The following is an 11,780-nucleotide window of genomic DNA, read 5'->3' as shown; positions in this document are numbered from 1 at the left end:
ATATATATATATATATATATCGTCGGAATAATAACAGATTCAACAGAGTCAAACAGTGCAAATTACGACCGTCTGAGATACGCGAAGTGGGCAAAATGTAAACCGGATTTATTTATATTACAGGATATTCCAAAAACAGAGCTTGCACTCTCTTTTAACCTTATATAATATTATGTATATGTAGAATTAAAATTAAAACTTTCCTTAAAAAATTTTGTGAATTTTCCGAGACTTCATGTAATGATACGTCGTATTATATAAAGATGACTGAATTTAATTTGTATTCAAATTTACCTTGCATTGTATTGTTAAATAGAAACGGATTGTGTTTTCTGAGGAATTCCTTGATGCTTATATTTCATCGTAACCCGAATATTGTGTAGCCAATTATGTTTCCTTTTACTCATCATTAATAATTTCATATTCTCGAATTTAATGATACTAATTGGTTTCAACGGAACAATAATGATAATAATATCATGCCGACGTTTACTCGCATGCGACGTTTCCCAAATGTAAATAAAAACGAAGTATTAAACTCGAATTTTCCTTTATAATTAAATTTAATAAAACATCTCATTAAGTTATAACCCTAATTAATAATTGTTTAATAATATTATGCTCAAAATAGGAATAAATTTTGATTATGTATTTAAGTCTACGCACAAATCAGAGTGTGGTTTGCTACTAAAAACTGTTTAACTTCTATTAAAATGATGATTTAACAAAATTCTTGTCATTCGAACGTTGTCATTCGATACTAATCGATAGTGAAAATGTATTTCTCTGTTTAATTTAGAGAGATAAAACTACCGAAAAATATTTTTAAAATGCGAAAGTCTAATATGAAGTAAGTGTATTTTTAAATAGATTGTAAAGACAATTAGAAATTGACAATTAATCAATTCATCCAGTTGTTATAAAATATATATATTTCTGCAAAGATATCTCTTTAGAGTTTCGATAATAATGCTTATTTGTTATTTTAAAGTAGAAAGTTGGTCAGAGTGTTTGGAATTATACTTTGAAGTTGAGGATTTGACATTAGTTTAGGATTCACACGTTCAAAGTTAACGTCTGACTTGGTATAGGATGCATGTTGAACGGCGAATTCTAACTGCGAAGCAGGACATATTGCAGAAACAGGGTCATAGGTAACGACATGCTCGTGCATGCCGACATGGTTTCTCGTTCTCGGTCACCTTAGCCTTATTATCGAATTGCGTCTTTGATTCATTGCCATTGTTGAATGCAGAATAATTTATTGAATACTGCAGATGTCATAGAAACTGTACAATAGAAAATACATAAATTTCATTATGAGAAACAGTATTTGAAAAGAGAATTAAATCAAAATCTGATTTCGGAGAAAAGTTTTTGAGAACAATATCACGTCATTTATGTATAATGCTTAAATATTTATTATTTTCAGATATATCAGTATAAAGTGCAAAAGTGACGTTTGATTATTGTCAATAACGATTATTATAAATAACGAAGATATCCTTTGCGTAAGGACAAAAAGTTTTCGGCTACAGGAAGTGATGAAGAAACGCAATCGTTTTTTTATGAGTATCATTGATAACATCCATTCTTTTTACCCCGTTAGGCGGGATTAAGTTCAAGAAGAGTCAGCGATATGTACAAAGCTCCCGGGAAGAAAGTGCCACGATTATGTCGATTCTCTAATTAAGACGGCCGTGCCGACGCGGCTGGAAAAGTGTCGGAGCGATAAAGTGTCGAGACGCATCAGCGCGGAATAATCGATCGTCTCTCGCGTTTACTCGAGCCCGTCGGTAATTAATTACAGCGCGAACGGTAATTTACACTCCGCGGCAAATACATAAGCACACTCCCTCACAATGCATACGCGGAGGAAAGAGGGAGGGTAGATGTACGTCTAAAACCATAAATTATTACGACGCGCTGCTTTGAATTTAATCGTAAAATAAATAAATCGATAAATACATATATTGAATTCTACGACGCGCCTCTCGCATCGTGCCGTCCTCCATTTTTCGTTATTGTCACGATGTGTCTCCTCCTCATTTCTGTCAGAAGGGAATCTCACGCCGAGAGAATCTCACATTGAGCGTATAAAGATCTATTTAGCGCCTCCCGCGGATTAAGAGAAATTGTAGAAGAATCGTTCTAAGTCCCATAAACTTCAAGTGAACTCATTTTCGCGATTAATCCTACCCGAAAGATTAAAGTTTAACAAGGGTTAACGACCCCGCGTGACGAGGTCGAGGATGAGAATCCACTTGTCGTCCTTCGCGAGTTAAAGTGCACTTATTGACCGCTCTTACAAGCAATCCAACCACGTCACCCTAGGTAATCCCCGATCCGCTATACGCGGAGTACATTCCGTGTACAAACTGCGATCTTGCTGGAAGGATTTCCGAATCCCCGACGACCTGTCAGCTCTTAGCGTCATTCTCGCTGGAGAGATTAGTCGAGGAGTTTTCGTGTGAAAAAAAAATGAGAGAGCTCGAGAATCTTCGAGGCGGATAGAAAGAAGGATGAACAGACATAAAAGAAGAAATTCTCCGATCGTAATCGCCACTTCGTACCGTTTTCGTTTTCCCCGACTGCCATCGTTCTCCTTCAACTATCGTTCTTTCCTTTGCCCATCCGTGTCAACCTGATCTTCGAAGCGTCGTAAAAATAGACACCTAGAGAACATCCGGGGTGACACTCGTTAAACGCGGGAAGGACTTTGGCAGGAGATCGACGAAGAAGATCCGTCTGAGAAGGAGGAAGAGAAAAATAACGAACGATAGCGCACGAACGAATGATCGTAAAGTCGCCTTCTTCTTCCTACTGATGCCTCCGTATATCGCGAAAGATGGAAGACATAAGAGAACGAGTCACCCAAGTTGGCAATCGAGATCTCGTCACCTCGCGGATGCGTCGTTCGCGACAACGTGACTTTTTCGTATTGTCGATTAAACGGGATTGCGGGACTGGATATACGCCGTAAACTTTTACAACAATTCCCGGTAACGACACTCAAAATTTGACGGTCGTCGGAACAACTCCAGTTGACTGTCTCTCGTAGAAATTTAAGCGGTGGTTTCCGAGAAGTCTTTTTATATTGATTTAATAATAAGGTCGGAAAAGTGCTGGGGGTGCGCGTAAGCTAATAATAATATAGTTTCAATTAGAGCGTTCGATAAAATACATAATTATTTTAAGTACAATATTATAAATGGAAATTAGATCTCTATAATAATAAAATAAAGATATTAGATAATATTTTTATCTTTTTTATTTTGACAATATATAAATATTTATTAAATAGCAAGAATTTTTTATTTTTGTTCGAAACGGATCTTGATGTTTGATATTTATATGCAAATGTGCAAATACATTTTTCAGTTCTAAACTGAGCGCTGATTGACTGGAGACTGCGTTCCGTTTTCACGCTTACACACTAAATATCAGTTTATCCTTGTTATCAAATGTTATCTATCAAATATTAAATACAACATGGACAAATGATGCTTACAAGCACTGTAAGCGCAAAAATCTTTTTAAGACATATAATTATTAAAAACTGTCGTTCATAATAATGCTTGAAACTAAATAAATAATTTTTGTGATAACTCGATATTAATTTTTATCTTTTTTTCCACTCTTAACAACATTGATGATTGGATGATGCGAGTATGCCATTAAATTCTAAACAATACTCTCACGTTCACGAATTCAACTGAAACTTTCATGTCGAAAATATATTTTCATATGAAAATTATGCTAGTGATTTTATGTAGACGACCATACACATCAAATATACATTCAACGCAAATCTCAGTAAACTTTATCGGAATGTATTCATCGTACCTGAAGTTAATAACATCTACATAAACTGTGGCCACATGCAAAATTATTAACATTGTATTATACGATATAAAAACATAAATTTTTGCAATTGAAAGAAAGAAGACTGGAAAAAATATTATAGATTATTTTGTCTCCCGGGAGATATTACGTCGCACAAAGAAGATATGTACAATGTTAAAAGTTCTAAATATTGATCTTCCCGGTTGCAGCTCTGAAAACCTTCGTCGGTGAGACGCTGGAACTGACGGGAGTGCTTCGACAAGAGATGGGCACGTATCTCTGCATAGCCAGCAACAATGTGCCACCGACGGTCAGCAAGCGTTACTCCGTCGATGTTCACTGTAGGTATCACGCCGCGATGCGGACGTTAATTAGCCGTTGCCTCGTCGTCGTCACATTGAATACATTACCAGGGCAGAATGCCCGAACATTATCCCAGTCATGTTCTCACGATTGTCGAGCAACGGATATAGGCACCGTCAATCACGCACGTTAATGAAATGTATTATGAAAGCTTCAATTTCTCAAAATAAAAAAACAATATGTTATTTATAGAAGATAAAGCATCATAATTGAATGATAATTAATTACAAAGAAACGCGATTGTCTGAAAAGTTATAGATTTTTACTTTAAAAGTTATTATATTGAAGGATTCCCCTGGATCCTTGTGTGTTATATTGCATAATTACTCGCTGTCTTTCATAAGTTCACGTATGACAAGACGGATAAAGATGAGAGCGTTAATTAATTGTTTAATTAAACCGGGTATATAATGATTATAATGCTGCTAAGACAATATGTGCTTGAAACAATGTTACATCGAAACATTATACTTCTATGCCTCTTCCAAATTTTAACTAATTATGAGATTTTTTATAATTTCCTATTAATTCAAGATTTATCCACAGATTTTAAAATTTGTATAATATTCTTAGGTTATATGTAGGTATAATTTGATTTTTCTTGCTGTTAAATTTTATTATTTTAAATATTGTAATTTGTATAATTCGCATACCATGATGAAAAAATTTTTTCATCTTTTTTACATAATTTTTCAGAATTTTTATATAAATTTTGTAACTCTTTTAGAAAATTGTTTAGATTGTTTTATATGATTTGAAATACTTTACAGAAATGCTGAGAAAGTCAATATTTTTTTTAGAATTCTTTGTATATGTAGATTCTGAAATATATTAGAATTTTTGTTTTATATTAGAATTTTATACAAATTTTTTCCGATGAAAATTTATAAAATCTCAAATAATTTAAGATATTTAGAACACTTTATAAATTTAAAATGTAAAAAATTCTTAAAATTATTACGAGATATTAAGAAACTTTTTTTTATCAGGATAATGAATTTTAAAGATAGTACAGCGTTTTCATTTCAATTATGTCGAGCTCTCTTTTGTAAATGTAAATTTTATTATAATGTACTTTAATTACTAGTGAGAATTATATCGATTATTAATGCTTCTTCAATATCGGTGGTAAAACTATCATCTGGCTTCTGTACAGCGCTGTGGTTAGGAATATACCTAGATAGAGATTTTCAATAGGAAATGAGGTTGAGTTAAACTTTAAAACATTTTTCGATATCTATATTATCTCAATTTCCCATTCAAAAACTTTTCCCCTAGAACTATCGCACAACTTTATTAATATTAAATACGAAACAATACGAAAAAAAACTCTATCATTATAGTATAGTATAACAAATATTTTTTCAACTTTTTTATGATCAACATTGATCATAATTTAAAATATTTTTATATCAATGTTGTTACATATTTTTGTATATTTTTTTTAAATGTCGCATACAATAACGTAAAAATTGTTTGTTTTAATGTTAAGCAATCCAAAGTTTTATCACTGGAAGACAACGTTTGTTGCGAAAAGTATGCCAATAACATTCTGGGAGAAACAATAGAATTACCGGGAATGCGCGCATTGTTCGCAACGTTATACGCCTCGCGTATCGGGAGTCTAAAAAATCACCGTGCAATTTGGTTAACGGCATTCGCAAATGAAAACTTTATCAACCCCCGAAGTTCACCCGCGCTGGGCGTTTTTCTCGCGCGTGAAACTTCCGGCCGCGCGCTACTGCAAAATTAACCGGCGGGCTTGACGATTTATCCACGTCGTCGCGGGTCGTGTAAATATTTGAGCGCAAAGGGTTTCGCATTAATTCGCTGCTTACGAAATGTAATATTAACCCACCGTTGGCTCTCGTGCACAAAGTGCGACAGAACCAGTTAATTCTTGAATGAGAAGCACGCTCTCTCCTTTGGGATTCCAAACGTATTTTTACTCTATTTTTTTATTCCATCTATTTTGGTCTTCTGTCTGACCTCATTTTGCTCGCCTCTAAATAACGCGTAAAATTTTTTTGCCTTCACAATTCTTTTTTAATTAACCAAGTAATTATTTAAGATAATCTTCGTAATCTTATTAGGACAAGAAATGTTGCGTTAAAAAAAAATATGAAGATTTATACAAAACTGAAAATGTGCAGAACAATACATACTTACTCACTGTTATTTTATTTCGGATGTTTGATATTAATAATGTACGTTTTTTGATAAGCGCAAAATATTTGCTCGCCGAAGAGCAAACAATTAAAAAAAGACGACGGAATATCGTGCTATTCTCTATCGAATCAGAGACTACATTATTATTCCTTAATTGTGATAATTTAATGATCGGTTGTTTCAGTTTCACCTCTTATTAAAGTGACAAATCAATTAGTGGCCGCGCCGATTAATAGCGACGTCGTGCTACAATGTTATGTCGAAGCGTCGCCGCATGCTATGAATACTTGGTACAGAGATGCAGGTGAGAGACAGAATATTTCATATGATCTACTTTTCGTATAATCTGCTATTTCCAAAGCGTGAATTATCTATACAATTTGGGAAGACAAATACTTTCTAATATAAAATCTGTTTTTGGGAACCTCGAAATACAAATACTTTTGGATTCGTAAAAAATTGCTGAAAAAATAGCTGTCTCACGAATTAAATTAAGTCCAGTCAAAAATTTGTTAAAATTTGAATTTGATAATCAGACACCCATAATTTGTATTATCTCACATTACACTAACAGATTTGCACTCTTGATTAACCATAGAATGGCTGCAATCAGTTTCTAAAGCGGAAACTCCAACATACCATAATAATATTGATTGCAAGTCAGAATTGCGTTAGATTGAAAATCTGTGCATCCACGCATACACGCATGTATATATACACACACATACACATATTTCACGCGATTGTATTATAGTTTTGTCGCGTCACGAAGAGACTTTTTGCACTAGACGCGTTAATCAAATATGTAAATTCGTGAATTGCTCGTAAACGCGCTGCCGTTCCGAAAAAAAGCTCCATAAATTTCCCGTCAAAATCAATGCGTTTGAAAATTTTTGATTAACGACGACAGTTTCTCGCGGATGATTTCAAAGCGTTACTTTATGCTGCGCAATAAACGATACACAAATATTGAAAAATACATATGAGAATAATTGATACAGTTGTACAGCAAAAATTGAGTCATTTATATCGCTCTGATTGGAAAACCATAAAAGTGTTGTTTATAAGCTACACATTTCTCTTGCAGTTATTGACTCGAGTGTAGGTACGAATATGTTTTTCATCTTGTTTATTTGAATCTTTATTTTTTGCAAAAATTTTTATTGCTCCTCGGTGTATTAGTAGTAAGAATTTACTTTACCAAACATTAGCTGTCTTTGATGTTAAAGTAAACATTTTATTTTCGAATATTAAAGCATACTTGGAAACATATTGAAACGTAATTTGAACATTTAATAAACTAGTCGTGCGCACTGTTTTAAAGTTAAAATTTTAAAGTTAAATAATTGTCTGTTATTCAACGCGTTTTAAATGAGCAGCATTTTACTGAATCGTATCAGCCTATATTGCACGATTGTATTTTTGATCGCTTTTGTGGGACAGAAATTGAATTCCGCGGCGAACGTTTCTGCTGCACATGAAAGAGCCGCGCAATTAAAAACAGCGCAATATTTCCATTCGCTTTCTATTTAGGCGAGAAACTGCTGCCTAGTGACAAATACGTAATGACGGAGCAACCGTTGAACGAGTACTCCTGGCAAATGAATCTCACTGTCAATTCCCTGGAAAAACGGGACTTTGGTGGATACGTGTGCTCGTCCGTCAACGCGCTCGGAAAGTACGACGGCGTAGTTCGGTTACAAGGTACAAAGAATTCTCTAATATTATCTAAAATTGTATTTTGTCTGCTCCTATTATCTTCTTCTCTAATAGCTCATTCCCGATTATAAAACGAGTAATATATTTTGCGATATATTTGACAGTATTTAAAAATAATATCGATCTTTTTATTTGCAATTTTCACGTGTGTGATGTTAGATTAGAATTATAAAATTTTCTGTTATTTTTCATCAATAAATTAATAAGCTTTATCAGTAAATTCTAAAAACTCCAATTTTTTTTACATTAGCATTATTTAATATAATTCTCTCAACATTATTATGCAGCATATTACGCAGTATACCATAATGTTTTATCATTTCCTATTTAGAGCTGCATCTTTCTGCGAAGACGACACCGACGACACTCATGAAGAACACGGATATTAGGCAGCGCAAGAAGCCAGTACTGAAAGGTAAAAAAAAGAACAACAGCAGCGGCAGGCGAGGACAAGCGGGCGCTTTGGAGGAAGGTGATTCCATCAACAGCGATGATGATTTCGGTACCACGCAGATCATGACTGGTAGCACTCAAGAGGGCCAAAGAACGGATAGGCCCGTCGTGCCTTCCTTACCGCCACCGCCTTGGGTCACCGTAAATGCCGCGAATCTCAGGCATCCCTCGGTGTCCGCGATTTTGCTTTTGCTTCTTCTGCCGACCACCTTGTAAGACGATGGCGAAGAGCTTCAAAAATAAATGATTATGAGAGAAACTGCGATTATAAAGATCCACGAGTTGAAGAAGTATAAATTTAAAATCTCGATCCTGCGCGACACAGGTAGAAGAATTAACATTTGATTAATTAACGTTGATTTAAAGTTTCAAGCACTGACTTTTTGAAATTTTTTAAATTAACACACGTTTGGAATTATTGTGAATTTTTTTATGCTTTTATTGTTTATATTATTAATATACAGGTGTTCCGTAAATTTTGGCCAATTGCTTTTGTATAGATAGAGCGGGCTAAATTGAGTCGAAAAGTTCTCTTTATCATTTTACAATTTTTACAATGGTTAATGAGATATTGATTACTAAATATTGCCGAAAATTGGTTTTCAATAATTTTTCACTCAAATACTATCAACTTTACAGAAAAACTGCAAGAGACAAAAATTATTTATTTTCTTCTCATAGAACCCTAAGAATTTTTTCAGAATTTTTTATCAACTTTTTAATACTACATTTTTTATTTTTGCCACCATAAAAAAAATGTGATATTAAAAAATTTTGAAAAAATTTTGAAAAAATTCTTAGAACCTTATAAGAAGAAAATAAACAATTTTTATTTCTTGCTGTTTTTCTGTGAAGTTGATAGTATTTGAGTAAAAAATTATTGAAAACAAATTTCCAATATTTAGTAATTAATATCTCGTTAATCAATGCGAAAATTGCAAAATGGTAGAGCACTTTTCGACTCAATCTGCTCTAATATAAAATCGATTAACCAAAACTTATCGAACACCCTGTATATTTCACTATAAACTTATCTGAAAACTTTAAATGCAATTACATAACTTTTTTATTTTGTATTAACGTGATCATTTATATATTTCTTTTTTTTTCTACAATAAAGTCAATCTTAAAATATTCAATGTTACATTACTATCTTGTAGGAAACGATTATCTCCGCTGTTAATAATGGTGAAAGTTTTCTCTCAAAGCTTATCAGAATATATTTAAAGAGGGTAATCGTTATAAAGAAATCTCTGAATATTACAGATTTCTACTTTAATTATTATTTGATGTACTTTACGTTTTTTGCGATGTCAAAATGCTTTCTCGGATTACGTGCCTCGCTCTAAGTATTGATCGCGAAATCCAATATCTTTGAAGGGTAGAAAACCAATCTATTTAAGGGGAGAAAAGCTTGATTCTAACGGAATCTGACATCGACTGCCTGGTCATTATCTTCATTACCCTCTATCATTTATTATATATAATTCCCCCCTGGCAGCTTTTATCTTTTTAATCATGACTTTAAAGTAAACATTAAATTTGTCATGTAATTGCATTCTAGAAATCTATCTTCGTAAAATTATAATTTACGAGAATTTTAAGAAAGTTTTTAAGATATTGAAAAAATATAAAGTATATTTTTACTAAAGAACAGGGTAAGTCATTTTCTTCTTCTCAATTAAATCATTGCGATATTTAACTTGTTGTTCATAAGAGAATTAATATTTCACGTATCGTCGGATATCATTTACATACGAAACTATTATAAATTCAGGATAGAGATTAATGAATGAACTTTGGAAAGCAAGCAAAAGGGTTAGTTAGGGACACCTCGTGGATCTTCATTAGTCGCTTAAAAGTAACGCAAAGGGACGCGCTTTGCGTACGCGACAATCCTATCTGGGTAGGTCAGTCCCTCTGGCGATGATGTAAATATAAATGAAGGTCGAGTAAATTCAAAAAAAATGTACAGAGAAGACTCTGCTTCCGAGTTATTTAGACCTTACGATAGTGCTTCTAAAATTTTGCAAATAAAAATCCTTTGAAATACACTAATATCTTTATTGAAAAACTTTATATTAAATAAATGCAGGAAAATACAATTTTATAAAAATTGTATGAAATCAAAAACTCTTGTGTTCTACAATATTATATTTCAAATTTTTATTCAATTTGTTATCACAATTTAAATGATTATAAATTGGCGAGTTCAATCTTTCTTTAAAAATATTTCTATAGCGCTGTTTGAAGATTTGAGACTTGTGATGGGAATAGAGTCGAGAGGATGAAGCGAAGTCATGCTGAAAAAAGATGAAAAAAAGAAATATAGGTCTTCCCCTTATTCGATATAACAAGAATGTATCTAGATGCGATCGGATGTAGTCACTGCTGCGACCAAAAAGACTCCGTCGAAACTTTCGACAGGGTCTCTGTAAATATACGCGACACGATGTCAACACGTGAGTTAGAGAGGTTTTTTCCTCTCTTTCTCTCTCTCTCTTTCTCTCTCTCTCTCTCTCTCTCTCTCTCTCTCTCTCTCTTTTTCTCTCGTTTAGACGTAACCGGCGATTAATCGGACTGTAGATAAAATACAGGTCAAACAAGTTCGTGCATCGCTCGATCGACACGGTGAACACGGAAAAAGGAGATAACATCGGGGTGCGAATGTGCCGGAACTGCGAGATGAGTTCTCTGTGCCGACATCCTGCATGCTGCAGAGTTCGTATAGATCTCGTCGTGGCTATTGAATTTAACTGTTCAACAGACCTTGCAAAAAGCCGAAGCAAGAGGCAAACAAATCTGTAGATCGAAATAGACTGATCGAAGAATAACACATCTTGTTTTTTTAACGCTATTTATCGGAAAACTGTTTTGCATCAGCTGTTTTATGAGAGACGTTTTTTATCGTGCAGAAGAAACACGAAATTTACGCGATGCACGAACTTCCGATTCGACGTTAAGAGTTCTCGCAAATTAATGTTCGTATTTTTGTCGCTTAGAGTTGAAGTACATGGAATAAATACATATTTCAAAATATAAGTTATTCCTTTTACTTCGTGCGAACGTTAATAATTGACATTTATATAAAAATTAAAAAGATTTTACACTTTATTTTTAACAAATGTCAAATATAATCTTTACTTTATATATTATAGCTTCTCTTTATATTATATCCATATTAATAACAAAGAATCTACTTATAGATATATATATATATATATATATAT

At 33.4% G+C, this 11,780-nt stretch overlaps 1 protein-coding gene across 1 annotated transcript in view; it reads left to right on the top strand.

Moving 5' to 3' along the window:
• The window catches only part of LOC108686742 (lachesin-like), a 31,771-nt gene extending 23,005 nt beyond the window's left edge, over positions 1-8,766 (top strand). Inside the window, exons 5-8 of the mRNA XM_018192192.1 lie at positions 4,056-4,187; positions 6,563-6,682; positions 7,912-8,082; positions 8,429-8,766. Of these exons, the coding sequence (XP_018047681.1) occupies positions 4,056-4,187; positions 6,563-6,682; positions 7,912-8,082; positions 8,429-8,766 (761 nt within the window). The remainder of the gene's footprint in view (positions 1-4,055; positions 4,188-6,562; positions 6,683-7,911; positions 8,083-8,428) is intronic.
• Positions 8,767-11,780: the final 3,014 nt, after the last annotated feature.

Source organism: Atta colombica, unplaced genomic scaffold, assembly GCF_001594045.1.
Source record: "Atta colombica isolate Treedump-2 unplaced genomic scaffold, Acol1.0 scaffold189, whole genome shotgun sequence".
NCBI classification, from domain to species: domain Eukaryota; kingdom Metazoa; phylum Arthropoda; class Insecta; order Hymenoptera; family Formicidae; genus Atta; species Atta colombica.
This window is presented reverse-complemented; position numbering and strand designations above follow the sequence as displayed.